Source organism: Saccopteryx bilineata, chromosome 1, assembly GCF_036850765.1.
Source record: "Saccopteryx bilineata isolate mSacBil1 chromosome 1, mSacBil1_pri_phased_curated, whole genome shotgun sequence".
In the NCBI taxonomy this organism is placed as follows: Eukaryota; Metazoa; Chordata; class Mammalia; order Chiroptera; family Emballonuridae; genus Saccopteryx; species Saccopteryx bilineata.
In genome coordinates this window covers 28,526,886-28,550,823 of record NC_089490.1, presented here as the reverse complement: position 1 = coordinate 28,550,823, position 23,938 = coordinate 28,526,886, and the positions used below count along the sequence as shown (strand labels likewise).

Sequence of the window (23,938 nt, the reverse complement as noted above, 5' to 3'; positions counted from 1 at the left end):
ATGTATGTATTATATGTATTTCCTGCCATATTTTCAACAGGAGTCTTGTGGCCACCGGTCAGAATTTCCCTCACCTGAAGCCTGCTTCTTTCAACATTGGTCATTATGACTGCTTGCAGTACTTACAGGTGCTGTTTCCAACTCCAAGGCAAATGCTATTAGTTTGAGATGGGGATGATGACAAAAAAGATAAAAGGAGAGTGTGAAACATTTTTAAAAAATACTCCTTTTGTGATTACACCAAACATTATAGCCTGTGTTTATTAGCATGTGTTTGTTCCTAACTCTGCATATACAGTCATCTCACTTAATCCTGTTCTTCAGCCTATGAATTGGGTACTACCCTCAATACTTTCTACAAATAGTTTAACTGACTCAAAGAAGATAAATAACTTGCCTATGAGTCTGCAGCTAGACAGTAGCAGGACAGTAGGAGAACCAGGATGCAATGCAAGCTTCTCTGACTCCGAAACTTGATCTCTCACCCACTAAGCTATATACTTCCTGAACTTGCATTGGCTTTGGCTGTTTTCAAGGTGGTATTTCAGAGAATAAAAATTATAGTTGAGACCATACCCACTGATGTTTACAGGTCACATCATAATACAACAAAACAACAAAAATATAGAAACACTTTTTTCTAAGGCACTTATGTCAAGAAAAACATAAACAATGATGTGGCAACATAGTAAAAGTATACAAAATAGTGTTCTGGAGTTTTCAATGATAAATAAACTTTTATTGATGAATAAACTTTCATCAATAAAGGTAAGTTTTTGCAATTTAAAAAACTAAAATGGGCCCTGGCTAGTGGCTCAGTGGCTAGAGCATCGGCCCAGCATATGGATGTCCTGAGTTCGATTCCTGTCAGGGCTCATAGTAGAAGTGACCGCCTGCTTTTCCCCCCAACCCCTCTTCTCTCCTTCTTCTCCTCCTGCAACCAGTGGCTCGATTGGTTCGTGTGTGGCCCCTGGCACTGAGGATAGCTTGATTGGTCCAAGTGGATTGGTCTCCGGTGCTAAAAATAGCTGTGTACTTGAGCATCAGCCATAGACAGGGTTGACGAGTAGATCCTAGCCGAGGCACATACTGGAGTCTGCTTTACTATTTCCCCTCCTCTCACCTAAAAAAAAAAAAGAAAGAAAGAAAAAGAAAAACTAAAAATGAAAATTAGTTGATTTAGAAGAAGGGTTTATTTAATATATATCTGACCCTACCACCCACACCAATCTTCATTGTCATTTTCTCAGTTATTTTTGCTTTGGCTCCTGATCATTTCTTCCCCTCAAAGTAACACTATTTATTCTATTCTATTCTATTCTATTCTATTCTATTCTATTCTATTCTATTCTATTTATTTATTGTGACAGAGACAGACAGAGAGAGAGACAGATAGGGACAGACACACCTAACAGGAGAGAGATGAGAAGCATCAGTTCTTTGTTGCAGCACCTTAGTTTCTCATTGATTGTTTTCTCATATGTGCCTTGACTTGGGGGGGGGGGCTACAGCAGACTTATTGACCCCTTGCTCAAGCCAGCGACCTTGGGCTCAAGCTGGTTAGCCTTGCTCAAACCTGATGAGCCCACGCCCAAGCTGGCAACCTCAGGGTTTCAAACCCGAATCCCCTGTGTCCCAGTCCGATACTCTATCCACTATGCCACTACCTGCTCAGGCTTATTTTATGTTATTTATTTTATTTTACTTTACTTTATCTCCTCTCCTCTCAGAGGGGAGATAGTGAGACATACTCCTGCATGGACTCCCACCAGGATCTACCCAGCAAGCCCTGACTGGGGCCAATGCTCAAGTCAACTGAGCTATTTTTAGTGCCCAAGGCTGGTGCTCAGATTAAACTATCCTCAGTGCCCAGGACCAATGCTTGAACCAACTGAGCCACTGGCTGCAGGGAGGGAAGAGGGAGAGAAGGAGGAGAGAAGCAGATGATCACTTCTCTTATGTGCCCTGACCAGTAATCAAACCCAGGACATCCACACATTGGTCCAAGGCTTTATCCACTGAGCCACTCAGCCAGGGCAAAGTAATACTTTTAGAAAAAGGTAAAAGATACTGTAAAATACTCACCCAGACAAGTTATTAAGACATGGAGGCTTTTCACATAAGGTCTACAGGCATCCTTATTTCAAGTAATAAATGGTTTTATATGGTTTTTCATTTTTCTCAGATTAGTTTGAAAATGAATCCATCCAGGACGCCCTGGTCCTGTGGCAAGCTCTGTTGTACCGCCACCAGCTCTTAGAGTGCCGTCTTCCTCGTTAAGAATGATACTAGCTGAGACTACTCTCCTAAGTGCCACTGTCTAGCAAGTTATGAACCCAGCCTGGAAATGCCTTAATTTTGGAGCTCCAGGACCTAAACTTTGAACCTGTGCTGTTCTTTTTCAACTAAATAAACTCAAGTTTGTCAAATTATCTTTCCTTATAATACTACTATATGTGCATATAGGCATATGTTCAAATACATGTACCTTATCTCTCTTATAATGACTAGAACTACCAGATTATGATCATTCAACAGACTTTATAAACCTGTAATTCCAGACTCCAAATTAACAAGGTGGTGTTTTCTGTCATCTGTATTGAATCTATTATGCATAAGAATGTCAATCTCAATTTAATTCCTCTTACAAATATAATACATGTCCTTTACTTTTTTTTTTTTTACAGAGACAGAGAGAAAGAGAGAGTCAGAAAGAGGGATAGATAGGGACAGACAGGAACAGAGAGAGTTGAGAAGCATCAATCATTAGCTTTTCGTTGTGGCACCTTAGTTGTTCACTGATTGCTTTCTCATATGTGCCTTGACTGTGGGGCTACAGCAGACCAAGTAACCCCTTGCTCAAGCCAGCAACCTTGGGTCCAAGCTGGTGAGCTTTTGCTCAAAATAGATGAGCCCACACTCAAGCTGGCAACCTCGGGGTCTCGAACCTGGGTCCTCCACATCCCAGTTCCATGCTCTATCCACTGCGCCACTGCCTGGTCAGGCTCCTTTACTTTTGGAGTTTAAAAAAAATAATTTTAGCTTTGACTCCCCATTCTAAATAAAGTAGACTGTTTTTCTCTATTATTTTTAATATGAACAAAAAAAATATTTTTAACCCTTTGAGTAGTATAAATGTTCATGTATGTCCTCACTCAAAGGGTTAACAAAAAACTCACTACTCAAAGGGTTAATGTTTTCCCCGAGATTTTAGTTACTCCCCTTGTATATTTAGGAACATAGCTTTGAGATTTTGGAGTTTCATTTCTCATACCCTGAGGGTCCATGACAACATATATGAATTGGGGATAAATTCAACCTGTCTTCACTTTATTTGATCTATGGCCATTTATATTAGTTAAATTAGAAATAATGAGGTATAAATGTGTTTGACAGAAAAGAATTGTAAATGGTTTTTTTTTCATTTCCTGAAAATAAAAGAATGATTATATATTTTGTTTTTGTCAAAATCTCTTATGCTTTACCATACCATGAATTGTGAAGTCATCACCAACTGGCTAAAAAAACTATGGAGGGAAATGGTAGTGTTAACCTCGAGGAAAATAAAATCATTAATGTTGATGGATTTCATTCAATTTTAAACATATAAAATTTTCTCTTTTGTTGGAAAGGGGAAGATGGAAGGATTCTATGTGCCTTTGAGTCAAAACATTAATTTTAAAAATACTTTTTTTCTTTCCTTCCGATCCATTTTTCTAAATAAAGGATAGAAGTTGTTTCTTTTTTTTTTCTTTTCTCTTAATTTTTTTTTCTAGCAAAGATGACCCCTTTGGCATATTTTCCTTTCAAACGTGAAATGAGGTGGAAAATCCTCATTTCACGACAGGAAGGACAAATATCGACACAAAGTTAATATGTGTTAGAACCCTGGAAGGAACCTGAGTCTACACACACACACACACACACACACACACACACATGTGCACCGTCTCCTCTCTCTCCTCCTCCATCAGACGTGCCTAACTGGCCTGCTTTCTTAGTTTTCAGGGTCTCTGGTTCCCAGTCTGGGGAACAGTGGGTAAGGCACATTGTTTTACTATTTTAGGATGTTGAAGTATACACAAAGCAAGCACTCATGTGTCACACATGCACACATAACTACAACCTGCTTAATCTAATTTCCCCCACTTAGGGCAGAGCTTCTGGACTTGATCCCTGTTCTTATCCATCTTGAATGCAATAGCGTATGCCAAGCCAATACTTGCTGGTCACTCAGCGTTTATTATTAAGTCCTGTCCACTCTTGCCTTTTTGAGATGAATGCCCCGGGGTGACTAGGTGGCTGCCCCTGACAGGCTGTGTCACTTATCTATTCACATTGATTATGAAAGTCAGCTGTGGCCAGACCTTGCTTTTTTCTTTTTTTTTTCCCCCCTTCTTTTCTCAGCCCCTCTTACAAGCACCCCTGCCTGGATTTTCATGAGGAAATAATCAGATTAGGCTTTTCACGGTGAGTTCATACGGAGTTCTCTCTCCAGTGTGCTACTAACTGAATAAACGTGTTTAGTGGTAAATTGTAAATGACATTATGATTACCAAAGCCAGCATGGGTTTCATTTAAAAGTGATCAGAATTGCAGACCACAAAAATTGTGACTGGCAGATAAACCCATTTGGAGACGTGGGAAAAGAAAAGGCAAACTACAAGTGAGAAAAGATAATCATTACTCAAAATAAAACCTTTCCCAACTGGAAGAAAGAGAAATGAACAAAGTCCAGAGGAAGAGAAGATAGAACTCTGTTTAGAAAGGAAACTGGACCACCACTGTGGGCTTCTGTCAGCGGTGGCTGGAGGGTGACCTGTGCCACCTGTCTCGCTGTGTGCATAGCCCTCTCCTAAGTAGTTAATGTCTATTCTCTCCTGCAGTTCAAAACTAGACCCAATTAGCAACTCTGGAATCCCAAAGTGTTGCTTTATTTTTGCTTCGCAGCAAAATTAACATACTAGAATTGATTAACTCAGAAGATGAACAGGAATAAGGTTAGTAGGAGACTGATAAGCCATTCTCTCTCTTAGTCGCTGGTAAATTCTGGAAAAATAAAGACACAATTTCTTATTTATAAACAACAGGATTCCAAGTTTGTCTCTAAAACTAAATAACTAATGTTACTTGCTGATAATCTTTAGGCTATTGCCTATGTTAAATTTGTGGCTCTACGTGTATACTTCTGGGATAGTATGCTAAAATTTTAAAAAGGCCATATGATGACATACTTATCAAAAATGTGATTAGCCAAATAACTAAAGACTTTCTATGGGTTCCTTTCACTGGATTGTGTAAGGAGAACTCCTGATTGTCAGAACCCCACTCTCACAGGGTCAATCACCGCAGCTGACCCTACCTCTAAATATAACCTCAAAGGGAAGGAATTCAGATTACAATTTATTTTTCCAGAGCATGAGTAGAAGTTTAAAAGTTGGCTTTTCTCTTCTATTTCTTTCTCATTACTATTACTAAGTAATTATGTAAGTCAAAATTTCTGTGAGTCAATTTTTCTACCTATGAATAAGGATAATTAAACTTGCCATTAAGAAGTTTTAGGTGAAGACTATTAGGGAAATGAAAAAGAGGAAAAAAAGGGAGAAAGGAATGGGGGAGGAAGGAGGGAGGGAGGGAAAGAGGAAGGAAGGAAGGAAGGAAGGAAGGAAGGAAGGAAGGAAGGAAGGAAGGAAGGAAGGAAGGAAGGGAAGGAAGCTTGCTCTTGGAAATATGCTCTGCCACACATTCAGCAGTCACTGTGCCGTCTCAGACTCTCACATCCAAACCGTCTCTGATCCTTCCTGATTCAAACCCTTCTCTCTTCCCTTCTTATATTCTTTCCCTTGATATCCTGCCTCCAATACCGGGTAGTCAGTCACACTCTCCTGCTCAAATGTCAGCTAAATAAGAGAATGGAAGGCCTGGATTCTAAAGACAGAGATGGCCAGTCCTCTCAGTAGACTAGCTTATAGGAGGAATATATGAAGATAATAGATAGATAGATAGATAGATAGATAGATAGATAGATAAATAGATAGATAGACAGACATAGATAGAACTCTGTTACTGGACCACTTTGAATGTCTGCATTCTACTAGAATAGCTCCTATGCATTATTGTTCCTAAATAATGTTTGACTCACATTATAAATTGTCCATTTTTGTTATTTTAACCTTGGAAGCACCTAACATGTGGACAAGAAGTAAAGAACAAAAAGGCCACATTCCTGCATGTATATTTATTTAATGAATTAACAAATTAATCAAGAATAAAAAGTCACAACAGAATTTTTTGTGATTTTTTTAGTTATGTAATTCAAGAACAGAAGAAAATTTATATAAATATAGTTAGCAGTAATTTCAGTCATATGATTTCATATGAAATACCTCAATTTCTCACAATATTGAGTTATATTAGCATCAATTCAGGGGGTAGTTCTCATAAACTTTTGTAGTATACCCTGTTATTGTTCTGATGAGTCAGTTTAAATTTAAGTCATAGAATAATAATCTTACAACTAGACAGACATTTGGCAAAAATAGCTTAAAAATTACTTGAAAAGCAGGAGTTTTGAAAAGGATATTACATATCAATTAATGCATTTTAAGGAGCATCTACTGTGTTTGAGGTAGTATGTTAAGCCCCATAGTAATTTAAATACAGAATATAGTCCCGGGTTCTAAGAAATAATTCTGTGAGGACACTGATGCCTACTAAGTTTATGTAATTTGCTGAAGTAGATATAGTTAGTTAGTATTAGAGAATAACTGACAATAATATTGACTAAGAATAATTATTTTATCAAGGGACAGTTCCAAGAATTTAGCAATCTGTAGAAGTCACTTTAAAAATTGTTAAATCTTTTGGATGAGAAGCAGGAAGAACAAGTCAGGGATCTATAAAATCAGATAGAATATGTATGATTAATCAATGTCATCAACATGGTTGGAAAAAATTGTGTGCAAGAGAGAGTGAGCTGTAGAGTTTAGAAAAGGGGAACTATCTCATTTGAAAACGGTATACTGCTGGTAGTAGAGGTTCATGCATTAGGGTCTCAAACCACAATGGTTATTGAGCTATTAAGATTGTACAATTAATTCCCTTCATACTGGTTCCATGCTTTTGAAGACAATGATTCAATACTTGATTTAATATCAGCATTTCCATATTATGAGACCATAGGGAAAAAAACACACTATGTAAAAGTGGCCATTCTTTTATATTTGATAATTAAATCTCTATTTAAATTAATAATTTAGTATTCAATTTTTCTCAGAGACATAGAACAATTCAAATTTTATATTTTATCTTATGTCAGTTTTCAAGGAATTTGTCTATTTTATCCAAGTTGTTAAATTTTTGGCATAAAGATTGTAATAGTCTCTTAACCTTTGTCTGTAAACTCTGTAATATTAATCCTCTTTTATTCTTGAAATTGGTGATTTGTCTCTATTTTATCTTGAGTAGTATAGTGAGGGATTATTAGATTTGTTGATATTTTCTAAGAAACAAATTTTAGCTAGACTCATATTATTTGTTTTTTTGTTTCTTTTCTATTTTATTGATTTCTGCTGTTATATTTGTTTCTTTTATTATTACTTATTTGGGGTTTGCTTTGCTCTTTTTTTATAGCGAGGATGGAGAAAGTGAGAGAAGTGAGAAGTATCAGTTCATAGTTGCAGCACTTGAGTTGTTCATTGATTACTTTTCATACGTGCCTTGACTAGGGGACTCCACCCAAGCCAGGACCTCTTGCTTGAGCCAGCAACCTTGGGCTCAAACCAGCAACCTTTGGGCTCAAGCCAGTGACCATGGGATCATGTCGATGATCCTATGCTCAAATAGGCAACCCCATGCTCAAGCTGGTGATCCTGTGCTCAAGGTGGCAACCCCGGGGCTTTGAACCTGGGACCTCAGCTTCCCAGATTGACGCTTTATCCACTGTGCCACCACCAGTCAGGCATCTAACTTTTTTTTTTTTTTTTTTTTTTTTTTTCCATTTTCCTGAAGCTGGAAACAGGGAGAGACAGTCAGACAGACTCCCGCATGCGCCCGACCGGGATCCACCCGGCACGCCCACCAGGGGTGACGCTCTGCCCACCAGGGGGCGATGCTCTGCCCATCCTGGGCGTCGCCATATTGCGACCAGAGCCACTCTAGCGCCTGAGGCAGAGGCCACAGAGCCATCCCCAGCGCCCGGGCCATCTTTGCTCCAATGGAGCCTTGGCTGCAGGAGGGGAAGAGATAGACAGAGAGGAAAGCGCGGCGGAGGGGTGGAGAAGCAAATGGGCGCTTCTCCTGTGTGCCCTGGCCGGGAATCGAACCCAGGTCCTCCGCACGCTAGGCCGACACTCTACCGCTGAGCCAACCGGCCAGGGCCGGCATCTAACTTTTTTAAGGTAGTGGTCTAAGGCATTGTTTTTAGACAATTATTTTGTAATATATGCATTTAATATTATAAATTTTCTTCAAAATACTGTTTTCACTGAATCCCACAAATTTTGATATGATAAAATGTTATTTAGTTTAAAATATTTTACAATTTTTATAATTTACCCTATTGTTGTTGATACTATTGTGTAGCACAAGTAAACCATGCGCCTTACTCTTGAAACATTATGTATTAGTAATAACTTGAGTTTCTTTTCGTTGTTCTTCCAATTTTTTTTTAAGTGAGATGAAAAGAGATAGTGAAACAGACTCCCATATGTGCCCCAACTGGGATCCACCTGGCAACCCCTGTCTGGGGTCAATGCTCAAATCAACTGAGCTATTTTTTTTTTTTTTTTTGTATTTTTCTGAAGCTGGAAACGGGGAGAGACAGTCAGACAGACTCCCGCATGTGCCCGACCGGGATCCACCCGGCACGCCCACCAGGGGCGATGCTCTGTCCACCAGGGGGCGATGCTCTGCCCCTCCGGGGCGTCGCTCTGCCGCGACCAGAGCCACTCTAGCGCCTGGGGCAGAGGCCAAGGAGCCATCCCCAGCGCCCGGGCCATCTTTGCTCCAATGGAGCCTCGGCTGCGGGAGGGGAAGAGAGAGACAGAGAGGAAGGAGAGGGGGAGAGGTGGAGAAGCAAATGGGCGCTTCTCCTGTGTGCCCTGGCCGGGAATCGAACCCGGGTCCCCCGCACGCCAGGCCGACGTTCTACCGCTGAGCCAACCAGCCAGGGCCAACTGAGCTATTTTTAACACCCGAGGCTGACAAGCTCGGACCAACCAAGCTATCCTTAGTGCCCTGGCTGATCCTCGAACCAATCGAACCACTAGCTGTGGGAAAGGAAGAGGTAGAGAGGGGCTAGAGGGAGGGAGAGAGGAGAAGATGGTCACTTCTCCTGTGTGGTGCCCTGACTGGGAACTGAACCTAAGACGTCCATGCACTGTGCCAACACTCGATCCACTGAGCAACTGGCCAGCACCAGTTGTTTCAGTTCTTAGGTGACTTTGATGAACTTGCAATAAGGCAAGTTTAACTATCTAGAAAACAATACAACACAATTTTGTAGATATCAGTTTCAAATCAAAGAAATTCTTTGCTGGAAGATAAAATATCTTTTTGAATTCAGAACAATAACTTCTTTAGGTTCATGGACAGAAGGATTAGAAATGGTGGGATTAATGGATAATGCTGTTTCTTTCAATGTTTTCATTAGTGTTTTTTATACCCAACTCTCCCCAACTTATTAGTTTTCCATTTTTTATATTTTTACTTTATACTTAGAGAAAAAGAAAGTATGAGAAAATTATATTATTTGACAGTCAAACTCTTTCATAATCTGGTCAGAATATATCTCTTCATTTTTAATATACCTCTAGACATTCTCTGTCCAACCCTTTAATTTACTTCTTTGCCCATTGACTCAAATATTACCTCATTCTCTCCTGGGTTTTCTTTCATTATAGAGCTCATAGTGATTATTCTTTTTTACTTATTTTATTTATTCACTGTTTTTTCACTTAACTATTACAACCATGATTAACATTCAATTACATACTCTATATACTGCTTATAAAAATTAGAGGATATTTAAAAATAAATATAAAATGATAAAATATCCTTAATTTTTGTGAGCAGCATATTATGTAACATATACATTTAAATTATATTCAATAGCTGTTATTGAATGGATGTATCTTTCAAATTCTGCCTAAGATTTCTTTTCATTTTTAGTTTCTAGCACACCTAAGTGTTCAATAAATGTTTCATGTGGTTACAGATGATGATGAAAGTGTTGGACTACAAATTGTCTTTGATATACTGTGGTTTATATGTCATCTGTTTAATTTCCTTCATTTTATAGGTACATTTAGAGAAGAACAGAAATGCACATACCGACCCCTGATTCAAGGCTACATTTGCAAACAGACTGACCACGTGATCATAATTCTTGAAAATGCTGATGCCACCTGGCCAGTGAGAAAGTCATATCCTGTTGTGTCTGTGACCAGTGGTTTCGTTGACACCTTTAGCAGTGTAAATGCTGATACTCCCTGCCCTACTTTGGGGTTTGTATCTACTTTCTATACTGTTTTACCCATTGGGGAAACTACCAAGATCTGCTTTGTGAATCAGACTCCTCAAGTTTTGCGTTTTTTTCTATTGGGTATCAAAAGTACTTCCAAGCTTCTGTTGGCTGTATTCTACCATGAACTTCAGAGCCCCCGTGTTTTCTTAGGCGAATGTTTTATTTCACCTACTCTGGTTCAATCACCTTCCTCATTGCTGGATAAATCTGTTGGTTCCAACTATTTCAACATCATGGATAACCTCTTGTATGTTGTTCTACAAGGAGAGGAGCCCATTGAAATACGCTCAGGTGTTTCCATTCATTTGGCCTTCACTGTGATGTTTTCAGTCCTAGAAAAAGGCTGGGAAATTATGGTCCTTGAAAGACTAACTGACTTCTTGCAAGTTAGCCAAGACCAAATTAGATTTATTCATGACATGCCTGGCAATGAAGCAACCTTAAAGGCCATTGCTGACCGTACAGCAAAAAGAAAGCGCAATTGCCCATCTGTGACTTGTGCCAGTCATTATAGAGTGGGTCAACGTAGACCTCTTATGATGGAAATCAGCTCATATAGGATTCCATCACCAACCACCACGGAAGCTATCTCGAAAGTAATGGTTATTGAAGTTGGTGATCTGCCAACAGGAAGGAGCACTGGACTGGTTCCGTCCTTATCAAGTAACAAATTACAGAACTTGGCTCACCAAGTTATCACTGCTCAACAGACTGGAGTACTAGAGAATGTTCTGAATGTGACTATTGGTGCCTTACTGGTGACTCACTCAAAGGAAGTCAATGGCTATGGGTAAGTACTAATTGTAATAACACTAAAATTAGGGCTGATTTCTTGGGTGTATATTGCAAACTAGAAAGCCCGGCAGTCATACAAAATGACCGCTGTTCTAGATATTATAAATTGTAATTAAAATGATTTGTGCAAAGGTGTCTGTTAATTCAAACTGAATTACCCAGGTCAAGCGGCGAGGACGCCCCTTTGCTTACTGCCCCATGGGGTTTCCCCCTTCTACTTGCTTAATTGCTTAAAGTAGAGTGCAATGAAGGAAACCACTGGCGGTACATTTCTTAAGAGCCACCACTAGCTCAATAAATAAAGGTGATTTAAATAATAAAATGTTAATTCACATGTCAAAGATCTCTTTGTACACAACATTTCTTGTGTAAATCTGTCCATCATTTTAAAGCTCGCCTTGCAGAGGACCATCAATTATTTTTAATTTTACGTCTGTTCTTTCATGAACTCTTGAACAGGCAACATAAAGTTGACTGTGTCCAAATGCAGGCTCAGGTAAAAAAAATGCCAACACGCTTAAGCGTTTGGCCCTGAGACTTATTGATGGTCATAGCAAAGGCAAGTTTTACAGGAAATTGTCTACGTCTCAATTGAAACGCAACCCTGTTTGAGATGAAGCCAAATCAGTTCTTGGAATGACATGTATTTCACCTTTAGAGGAGCCAGTCAAAGACTTAGCTATTATGACATTATTTTTCAATTGGAGAACCTCTAGTCTTGTACCATTGCAAAGACCCCTTCTGGTGTTAAGATTTCTTAACAGCATAGTAATTGCTCCAATCTTTAACCTCAGTTTGTGAGGTGGCATGGCAGAAGGCGGGACTATTTGAATGTCGTGGCAACTTCACCCCATTGGCTAGTATAGTTACGCAAGCAACCAATAAGCTATCGGCAACAGACACTTAAGCTGCATATAATAAAGATGTCAATCTATTTATACTGAATCACGTAACCTTTCCACTCTGTAAGAGAAGAATAAAAACTTAGATCCATTTTTAAAGACTTAAAATTCTCAATTCTAAAATTCTTTATTAAATTTATATTTTATTATGATTGTTCTATGCCTTGGGTGGTTGAAGACATTACATTTTGGTATCTTAAAGGGAAGAGCAAGTAGGAAGATATTTTTCTAAAGCAACTTATTTTTCAATTCATTTTATTATTTACGTATGCATGTAATGAATTTTAGGCAGTGCGCTTGATTCTGAGGTTGCTAAGATAAAACAGATACAACCAAAAACACGACCCATCACAATTCCATAGAGCTTTGAGCTAAAACTTCAGTACCATTGGGGAAGATAATAATCCTGCCTATAGGGACTGGGGAAGGACTTGCACTTTAGAAAATGTTGACGGGATGACCAGGAGTTTACTAGGCTAAAGCGATGACCATGGTTGGGCTTTAGTTAACGTAGGGTTATAAAGCTCTGAGAGGAAACTTTTATCAAATTACGTGAGGCAGGAGCATCACTGGTGCCAAGCATGTTTCTGGCACAGACCTGTGTGGGATCTGTAATATCTTTTGTGCGATGTTATTTTGACTCTACAAGCTTGTATTTGGAAATTCTCCACCAGATTTTTGTTCAATACACATTTCATAAGTGTATTGAATGTTTCCCTGAGCTTAGTGAATGAAGTATGTACAGCACACTGTTAAGGAAGGCAGGGATAAATTGCTCTCAAATTTATAGACTACATTAGCTGAGGAATAAAACCCAAGTTCATATGAGGCATCTGCCATGAGGTCAAGACTGTTGGAGTCCCACCCTCCAATTTTTAGTAGATATAAAAGAACCGAAAATGATTCTCCAGGTGGATAGACAATACGAGCTTGGCATAATGCTTAGAATAAATGTATAGGCCCTGGCCAGTATCTCAGTAGATAGAGCATTGGCCTGGCATACGGATGTCCTGGGTTCAATTCCCAGTCAGAGTACATAAGAGAAGCACCCATCTACTTCTTTTCCACTCCCTCTCCTTTTCCTTCTTCTCTGCCTCTTCCTCTCCAAGAGGCAGAGGCTTAATTGGTTTGAGTGCTAGCCCCCGGCGCTGAGGATAAATTGGTTGATCTGAGTGAGTCAGTCTCAGGTGCTAAAAATAGCTTGGTTGATTCGAGCATCTGAGCCAGATGGGGGTTGCCAGGTGGATCCTGGTTGTGGTGCATGTGGGAATCTATTTCATTTTCTCCCTTCCTCTCACTTAAAAAGAAAAAATAATAAATATATAAAACTACTCACCTCACAAATGCATGCTGGTTGATTATAGAGGGCTCATAATGGGCTCCATGGATATTCCCTAAAACTTGTCACTACCAGGGGAAAAATAAGCTCAAACCCATACACATTTTGAGGTGATGTTGGGTCCATGAAATAGGTAAACTCCTTTAGGTTCTGAGCTAACTCACTCAATAAGATTTTAGAGCATTCATACCCTTCTAGATTATTCTGTTGTTACTACTTTTTTATCTTATATGGAGTAGTGCTATGCTAATAAATAAGCAATTACTATTTAATGGGTATTAGTTACTTCTGTACAATAATCTCCAATGAGTGCGTAATTTACTTTAAAAAGCAAAAGCAAAAAGTAGTATCTTTACATTTTGAGGTATATTCAACTAATACATTAATTACATTTTTATGCTCAGAGCAACATATTCATGTGGAAGCTTAGCAAGTGTTTTTACATTATATTTTATATCTTTACAATGGAGATAGGCAGTCTTCTTTCCCACAGTATAGTAATATGTATAGAAGATATGAAAAGAAAATTCAAGCAATTCTTTCTAAATACTGGTTGATTTGCAGAGTTGGGGAATTGTTAGCTTAGAATTAGAACATATTCCTGGTTGCATAATTGTACAAAATCTATTAAATCTTAGACATTTTTACTAACCACCAAAGCTTCACCATGTTGATGTTATTATGATATTATGCATGATAATATAAGAATCAGGAAACTGAATAAATTATGCTAATGCATATTAGCTTATGTTTAAATATGATTTCTCTCCTTTAGCCCAATTGCTTTGAGATCTCACTCAGTTCTTATAAGTGTGTTATAAGTATGGGTGACTTGAGAGAAAAAGAGCTAGTCCTTTGCTATATTTTATTTAGATATTGTATAGTATTGAGCTTTCCTAATAGATCATTACTTAAAAATGACTGACTTTCATATTATATGTTAAAAAGGTCAGTGAATATTTAGCTTTTAACTAGAAAGAGGGAAATGTCAAAGAGTAGAAATAATAAAGGTATAATTGAAGTAACCCAGCAAAGAGGGTCAACCGAGCATAAGTTTAGGTACATCAACATATGTGTGTGGGTATCATTCTAACATAAGAAAGTGAGATAGAGTCAGAAGGAAGCTTACCACTATTTCCCTCCATTGTCTGATTTAATAAGAAACTATGTATATTATTTTCTGTTGGGGTGTATGATATCCTCCATTTCTCACTATTCCTCTAGATTTTAAGAAAAATTGTCTAGACATAAGGCCAAAAAAGCAAATAATCTGAAGATGGGGAAAAGCTACTTCTTAAGTTTATCTGAATAAATCTCCACAGAAATGAGAAATGCCATGTGCCCAGGGATTGAACAAGCATTAGCAAGGTTTCCCATGGTCCTAGGAATCGTGCAGTATGGTAGACAACCTTGAACCCCTGTACAGGCCTGAAGGCCAGTCCTGTCTTTCAACTTTGATCAGATATTAGCAACCTAATGAATTGACCTTGAGACAGCAGAAGTTAGTCTCAGGACACAGGGTTTTCAGTGAAAAGCACCGAGGATGTCCTGGAGAAGTTCATTCTTTGTGTTTTGTTTGTTTGTTTGTTTTTTGTTTTATATTTTTCTGAAGCTGGAAACGGGGAGAGATAGTCAGACAGACTCCTGCATGCGCCAAACCGGGATCCACCCGGCACGCCCACCAGGGGGCGACGCTCTGCCCACCAGGGGGCGATGCTCTGCCGCGACCAGAGCCACTCCAGCACTCGGGGCAGAGGCCAAGGAGCCATCCCCAGCGCCTGGGCCATCTTTGCTCCAATGGAGCCTTAGCTGTGGGAGGGGAAGAGAGAGACAGAGAGGAAGGAGGGGGGCGGGGGGTGGAGAAGCAAATGGGCGCTTCTCCTATGTGCCCTGGCCGGAAATCGAACCCGGGTCCCCCGCACGCCAGGCCGACACTCTACCGCTGAGCCATCTGGCCAGGGCTATTCTTATTAATTTAATGGGATTGTATACATCTCAACAAATTGAGGCCATTTTGAATATCTACTTTTCAAGGGGAGTATTTCCTGTTTTCAAAAAGCTACTAAGTCGTGCTTTGCAGGGACAAATGTAGTGCTGTGTACTTTTTAACTAAACAATGCACAGTCAGTTGGGTTCTCCCGGTCTTTATCCTCCTCCAGAGGTACCCGGATTTAAGCATCCTTGCTTGGCTAAGTCAGTTGCATGAACCTGTTCTCCATCTTTCGAAACTTTGTTGACCTCACTTGTCAGTTGTTCAGTTTTCTCCTGGCTTCTTTTTCCTTGTTGACTTAACACTTTTTATTCATTTTCATTCTTCTAAGTAATTTCAGTGGAGTAGAGGGAACAGAGATAAACCCATGCCCAATCTGCTCCGTGTGAACCGGGTTTTCCCCACGGAGGTCTTAGTTCTAAATTCTGTTTGTTGTCTGGAATCCTGCGAGGACATATTTTATATTGATTGCTTCCCTTTCTTTCAGTAGAAACTTGATTGTTTTTGCTCTCAAATTTCTTTCCCTCCCCCCACTTCTCCTGCTTCATTAAAAAATAATAATAATATCTTTTGTCATATACTAAAATGAAAGATATCTATTTTTTTAATGAAAGTTTAGCTATAGCTATTGAAAGGCCAAAGCTATTAGTGGTTGGCAGAATTTCTAGAATGGCCTCCCAATAATGTGCTGCTCTAATCCCAGGAACCCAGGAATATGATCAGATAGCAATTTTATGAATACACTATGTTATATGGCACGGTTTGCCTTAAACTAGAAAACATATCCAGAATTTTGTAGGTGGACCTAATTAAGCACATAAACCCTTAAAAGGAGAACTTTCTCTTGATGTGGCAAAATAAGAAGGCAGAGATTCACAATGTGAGAGGATGTGATAGGTCACTGCTTTTAAGATGGAAAGGACCACTTGAGAAAAAGATGGTGGACTAAATGAATACAGGGTGGACATTGGCTGACAGCCAGCAAGGAAACGGGAACCTCAGTTCTACAGCCACAAGGAAATAAACTCTATAGGAATCTGAATGCATTCAGAAGTGAATTCTGCTGAAAACCTCCACCTAAACGTTGAACTTAGCCAGGCCTGTCTGGACTCTTAACCCACAACCTGGAGATAATAAATTTGTGTTATATTAGGTCACTGAGTTTGTGGTAATTTGTTATGTAGCAATGGAAAATTAATATGCAAGCCCTGTCCAGTTGGCTCAGAGGTAGACCATCAGCCCGGCATGTGGAAGTCCTGGGTTCAATTCCGAGTCAGGGTACACAGGTGAAGCGACCATCTGCTTCTCGCCTGCTCCTCTGCTTTCCCTCCCGCAGCCATGCAGCCATGACTCGAATGGTTGGAGCAAAGTTGGCCCTGGGTGCTAAGAATGGCTCCATGGCCTCAGCATCAGAAACTGAAATAGTGCAACAGAGCTGTGGTCCAACAGGGCAGAGCATCGCCCCCTAGTGGGCTTTCAAGTGGATCCCAGTCAGGATGCATGTGGGAGTCCTTCTCTGCTTCCCCTCCTCTCACTTAATAATAAATAAATAAATAAATAAATAATAAATAAATAATTTTTTAGAAGAAAAATAATACATGCTCACACTTTCTATGGCATTGTTATGAACCTTGGGCCCTAAATGCACATATACTGAGAGGGCAAGCGTGAAACTTTGAAAGGGTGCATCTGCATGTTTTTGTACCCATCATATGAACAGCCTTTTAAGTTCCCTGTTCTGTGTACGGAGCACCCCTTCAGGCTGACCTGGAGCAGAGAAGAAAGTGAGGAGAGATAGTGGGTGAGACGAGTCTATTGACACTCCTCCTTTAGCACCTTCTCTTGTATAAGCACCTGCTCTCTAGGAGACAAATGTCTGGGGCATGCAGGAGCAAAATCTTTCTCTGAACAAGGGTGGATATTCTTCCCAAGACTGGCAGAATTCGCATTTCTAAATTGCTAGCTTGTTTCTTTCCTCCCTCATGGCAAAATCATGGCTTCGCTCCTGAAGAATGTATCTGCACCATTTTTTCTTTTTCCTACAATACAAATTCACCACGTTGTTGAGTTGGGTGGATGGCCAAATTGTCACAGTGGTATTTCATATATATGGTTTCGTGGGAAAATGAGATATTCTACATGAGCAAACTTTCCATTTAGTTAAAAATTGCTCTTTTAATTGCTACACTTTTAAAAAGCTTTCATCTATTAAACTTAAAAATAATATTATGAAGCCTTATTAAATGGGAAATAATGTATCTCATTCACATTTTTATTGATGATTCTTGGCCATTATCAAAGCTGTCATTTATTTCACAGCCCTATTTCTGCAGTGATGCCCTGGGGACGACTGTTCTTATGCTAAATGGCCCCAGATCACTAACTCTTTGATTCTACTTCCACAGTTTGTGTTGTTTCTACTATGTTCCTTATAAATGGGATGTTTATGGTAATCTATTGCTGCTGTTGATATCCAGCAGTTCCCCACCCACATACACATGTAGTTCTGATTCCAAAATTGAAACACGCTACCTTAAAATCAAGAATTTTATACTATTTGTACAGATGGTGACATTTAGGTAAATATAATAAAGACTTATGAAAGTTTACATTTCAATGTTTTATATTTCCCAAACATTAATTGAACAGCTATTATGTCCCAAAATTATATGGCTCTTATGCTAATGGATAGCAAAAAAATGTATGCAACTATTTAATAAAAATGTATTAAATCTCATTCTATATCTATTACAAAGATATAATTGATTCAGTATTAATCTGCTTAACCATTAATTTAGTTTTTTGTAAAATTGACTTGAAAAAATATATATGTGTGTATGTGTGTGTGTGTGTGTGTGTGTATTCCTTCTTTTCCAAGTGAGAAGAGGGGAGATAGAGAGACAGACTTCTGCATGCACCCTGACTGGGATCCACATACCAACCCTTTTCTTGAGCCAATGCTCAGAACTGAGCTATTTTTAGCACCTGAGGCAGAGGCTCCACCATTCATCCTCAGTGCCTGGGGCCAATGAGCTTAAACCAATTGAGCTATGGCTGCAAGAGAGAAAGAAAGAGAGAGAAAGGAGGTGGAGGGGTGGAGAAGCAGACGGTTGCTTCTCCTGTGTGCTCTGACCAGGAATTGAATCCAGGACATCCACACTCAGGGCTGACGCTCTACCACCAAGCCAACCAGCCAGGGTGACTTGAGTATATTTTTATCTTTGTAATATTTATTAGGTGGTCAAGACTTTTATATTCCCAAGAGTACTGAAGCACAGTGCCATGCACAATAAATGATCATTAAGTACTAGTTGCAAATATTAAAATGTAGTCTCCTTGGCTTCTCTGCTTTTCCAGTACTCTTATGTAATCAATATCTTGTATTAAATCTCTTTCATCAGAGCAGTCGTGAGTGATTTCTGTTTCCCTGGTCAGATTTTGACTGTGGCAACACCTCAGTACAAATGGGAAATTTTGAATATTTTGGGTATGACCTTAAAATGTGTTCAAAGTTTCCATTATTCCAGATAAGATATCTATGCTAGATTTTAATATTATAAATACTATTTTAAAAGATATACCGACTACAATACTTAGGTTTTGACCTTTGTATTGACCTTTTGGGCAGATGTGTCTCTGTATTCCTGACACTGCAGCCCACACCTAGGGTTCCTCAAATCTCAGTTTGAAACGAATACTTCCAAAGAACCTCCAGAGTTGAGTATGTGTTGGAGCAGAGCAGTAAGCACCCCAGTTGAGGAGTGTTCCAAATTAAAGTTAGCCAGGTTGAGGGAGGTGATGACTTCACAGAGGCATCTGATAACCTAAGAGCCGCAGTAGTGCGTGTTGGATACCGATTTGTTTTAGTGTTGCTATAGTAACATGTATTCGGTGCTTACTATGGGCCACGTCTGGGACTACTATGCTCTATCGTACAGGAAAGAAACAGTCATATCATAAGACATTTCTTCTCTCTTATGTGTTCACAGAAGCGAAGGGTATCTGGCTAGGTTTGATGGGGAAGGAGCTTAAGGACTGTGAAATAATAGCAGTCCCCTCTTAGTCATGGTTTTGCTTTCTGAGATTTCAGTTACTTGCTGTCAGTTACTGTCCAGAAATGTTTAATAGGAAATTCCACAAGTAAACAATTCATAGCTTTTAAATGTGTGCTGTTTGAGTAGCGTGATGTCACCTCACGCTGTCTCACTTCATCCCTTTGTCCGTGTGTCCAATAGTGTGTATACTACCTGTCCTTTAGTCACTTTGTAGCCTTCCAGGTTATCCCATGGACTGGCTTGGTGCTGTAGTGCTTGGGTTCAAGGCACCCTTCTTATTTTACTTAAAAATGGCCCCAGAGGCAAAAGTAGTGATGCTGGCAATTCAGCTATATCAAAGAGAAGCCATAAAGTGCTTCCTTTCAGTGAAGAGGTATGTATGTGTGCGTGCATGCGTGCATGTGTGTGTGTGTTTAAAGCATAGTATACCTAGATTTTGGTACTACTCCTGGTTTCAGGCATTCATTGGAGGTCTTAGAATGTATCCCCTGTGGATATGGGGAGACTGTTGTCTAAGTAAAATGCTATGTGTCAATTCTGAAAGTTAGCCGGTAAAATTATTCATGCCTTACAAACTCTGAAATTTTGCCAGTAAAGTCATTCATATAAAACAACGTTCCTCTAAGATAGAGGTCCTGGTGTTTATTTATCTTTGCATATCTCACAGTGCCTAGGACAATATTTGTGCATAGTGGAAAAGTTGACATATGTTTGTTAAACTGAATTGACTAAAGAACTTACTATCTTTATCCACACTACAGAGTCTTACAAACTACTTTGGAATTAAAGTCCCCTCCTGGCATATATAGATTCTGCCCTATCTAGCCAATTTAAATGAAAAATGGTTGAAAATGCTCAGGACACCCTGAAACATTTAATTAAAACATGGAGCTCTTTTCTAGAAGCCTGAAAACTTTGAGGAGACAAAGGTTAAAGACTGAGTGAGGAAGTATTTCTAACTCCCTACCTTTACCCCACCCCCATCTTTACCCCCCCCCCCCCCCATGCACACACTGTAGGTCTTAACCAGAGCCAGCTTTCACCAATAAGATTTATTTGTTTATTTGTATCCTGGGTTTGCCAGTGCAAATAGAAACAACCCCACCCTTCTCTTTATAAGGTAAAAGTTTAGAGCTGGCAAATTGGAAAGCAGGGGTCTCTGGGCAGTTGGCTCAGTGGTAGAGCATCAGCCTGGCATGTGGATGTCCCAGGTTTGATTCCTGGTCAGGGCACACAGGAGAAGCGCCCATCTGCTTCTCCACCCCTCCCCCTCTTGCTTCTCTCTCTGTCTCTCTTCTTCAACTGCTGCCATGGCTCAACTAGAGCAAGTTGGCCCTGGGCACTGAAGATGGCTCCATGGCCTCTGCCTCAGGCACTAAAGAAGAGCTTGGTTGCAGGGCAATGGAACAATGCCCCAGATGGGCAGAGCATCGCCCCCTAGTGGGCTTTCCAGGTGGATCCCCATCAGGGAGCATGCAGGCATCTGTCTCTGCCTCCCTTCCTCTCACTGAAAAAAAAATTGAAAAGCAAGGGTTGAGATGAATAGTGGTGATTTCTAAACTGGGAAATTTCTGTATTCTCTTTATCTTATTTTTTATTTATTTATTTATTTATTTATTTTAGTTTTCACTTAAGCATTGAAGGGGAAAAAAATTCTTTCACATACCTGCCTAGGTATAGGAAGCTGTTAAATAGTAGTTAGAACTGGGAGGATTGGAGAGAACTTTCCTCCCCCATTTTTTAAAGTTTGGCTGTAGGTCTTTCTGCCCGCAGGCTACAGTCACATTAGCGGTTGGAAATTGGATAAGGACAGCACAATGACAAATCCAGGTTGCTTGCAATAAGTTGCTAATCCCTTTGCTTTAATATTGGAGCAGCATATAATGATGTTTGGACATCACTCCAGTTTACTGACGACCCCACTGGGGCCAGCAATAGAACCTTACAACTGTCTAACAAGGCGTCAGGTGACTCCCGTCGTCACAGCAACGGACACTGGAATCTAATCTTCCCTCCATCCCTTCTAGCACCCAATAACGCCTAGATTATATAAGTGGCCCATCATTGCTTGGTAACTTGAATCAATTAACGTTAATTCGCACAATGCTATGATGTATTGTGATCACTTTCATTTCAGGGAAGGGGGAGAAATTGCTATAAGTCACCTAAAATGAGGTTGTCTGTGGTGCTGAGGTATTAATTGGGTGTCCATATTAAATGCAAAAGGAGCCCCATCGTGAAAGGAAAGTGGATGAGTGACTCTCTTGGCTGCTATCGACCTATCAGAAGAAGACAGTGCCCTTTTCCTTTGCTTTTATCTATTACAGTTTTCCCTATTGCGTGTCAAGTTGATGTATTATAAAAAATTCATTTGGTGACCTTTCACCCCCTGAGCAGATTAAACAATTTCACTTCGATGGCATCATTAACAGGACCCTGCATTTAATGATGATTTCTCTAAAAGGCCACGGAGATTCGATTTTAAGCTAACAGATTTATTGCACTATTATAACATATCGTAAAAAACTGTACCACCTACGGTCAGGTTTTAGGATAGAAACTGCTTAAGAGTTTATGTGGAGCTTAAAGTGGTATTACCCTGGGATATGCTGCAGCAGCAAGTCTGACCTCCAGTGAGATGCTGTTTACATTTAATCAGAGATGTTTGCTCACAATAAACTTTAAAGTGTGTCGGGGACAGGCCTTTCAGCGGGTGTCCGGGCAGTTGGTTCCCGTCTCTTCGTCTCTAGACAGCAAGGTACTTATGTCAGGATCTCTGATTGAGCAGTTCAGTTTCTTTAACCCGTGCTGCTAGCCCGCTCCTGTTCCACATCAGAAAGCATTTAAGAAGCAGGTTAGGAGAGAAATAGGATCTGGTAACAATGTGAGCATTTTCCAACAACCTGGGACTTGCAGAAGAATAGAATTAATAGCATAGATTTGAAAAGTCTGTTTTAAATTATTCTCTTTCAAGCATTAAAAGGGAGCCTTATCCATTCAGGGTAAGCAAACTAAGAAGTGATGATTCGGCTAGCTAGTGCATGTTAAACTCCCAGGGAGCGGCTGAAGCGGGGGTCAGAGCCTGAGCTGGTAGATGGCCCCAGGGGATTCCAGGACTACTCTGCCCCATTTCCCAGGATTCCCGGGGGAGAGGGAAACTGCTTCCTACAGAAACTTTGTAGTTCATGATCCATTGTGTTTGCTCCTCCACTATTTACTCTTTTTAGGACTCATTGTTACTTTTTGTATACCATCTATGTTAAATAAATATTTTATCCTTTTCTCTTCGCACAAAAAATAATAAAAGGTTGGGGAATAAAGTATTTAACTTACAAGCATTTAATTGAGGGTAGGATAGTTTACCCTTTTTTTTTTTTTTTTTTTTTTAGTCAAATCTTTTTTTGTTAAACTTGACCTAGGTTGTACTGATGATGTGTCACTACAGGATACTCCATATTAGGGTAATATATGTATATATGATGTCTGTCTATATATGCCCATTTAGTTGCTAAAAAGCTATTACATGCCTATGATATGTAACACATAATAGGCTTATTGGGGAAATAGATATACAATCTATAATTTTCTTTTAATAAAGCTATCCTGGTCATCAAAAATTCCAAAGCTCTGGGAAAAAGATGCTTAAAGGTGTCACGGATTATATAACCATTTTACCTTATTTTATTTTATTCCATTTTATTGCTAAGTCACATCAGCAATTAATGTGCTCGAAAGGGGTAAAAAACAATAGAGCTCATTGGTTAACTGCTCAAACCTTGGTCATATCTTACTATTTGTAAGACCTTTGGCAGGTTACTTTAGCCTTTTTGGACCTCTGTGTAAGTAAGAGTACCTACCTTCTAATGTCATCTTAGAGATGCAATGAGTTTATACATGGAAATCTTAGAACAGTACCTGATACACAGTTAGTATTAGGCATAAATTAATTATAAGCATTATTCTCCCCAAGGGTTTCATTCAATTAAAATCAATCAATCAATTAATTAATCCCACAGTCATTGAACTTATTTAGTGCAAGCACACTGTGGAGAGTCTAAGAATGGAAGAGTTGTCGTGAGGACTAAATGAGCAACTCCATGCTCATCAGGGCCATGCTGGGGCTTGCTCTCAGCACCTCCTCCCAATTCTCAGTGATGTCGTCTTGGTGTCAGAGTCAGCCATGGGGAAAGTAGTCATACCAGGGGAACTGGGAACCACTACAAATCAGGGTCTTTTGGGGGAGATCTGGTTTACTAATATGCTACTGAAAACATCTCCACCGTCTAAGTATTATACTCTGGTAAGTTCCCTCACTGAGGGTTTTTGGGGGCT

General features: G+C 39.6%; 1 protein-coding gene across 6 annotated transcripts in view; it reads left to right on the top strand.

Moving 5' to 3' along the window:
- The window catches only part of PKHD1 (PKHD1 ciliary IPT domain containing fibrocystin/polyductin), a 495,803-nt gene that overhangs the window by 433,431 nt on the left and 38,434 nt on the right, over positions 1-23,938 (top strand). For all 6 annotated transcript variants that reach the window (XR_010728191.1, XM_066252548.1, XM_066252523.1 and 3 more), the window contains one exon: positions 10,301-11,315. Coding sequence is in view for 5 of the 6 variants with exons in the window: in XM_066252548.1 (XP_066108645.1) it covers positions 10,301-11,315 (1,015 nt within the window). In the remaining variant the exon portion in view is untranslated. The remainder of the gene's footprint in view (positions 1-10,300; positions 11,316-23,938) is intronic.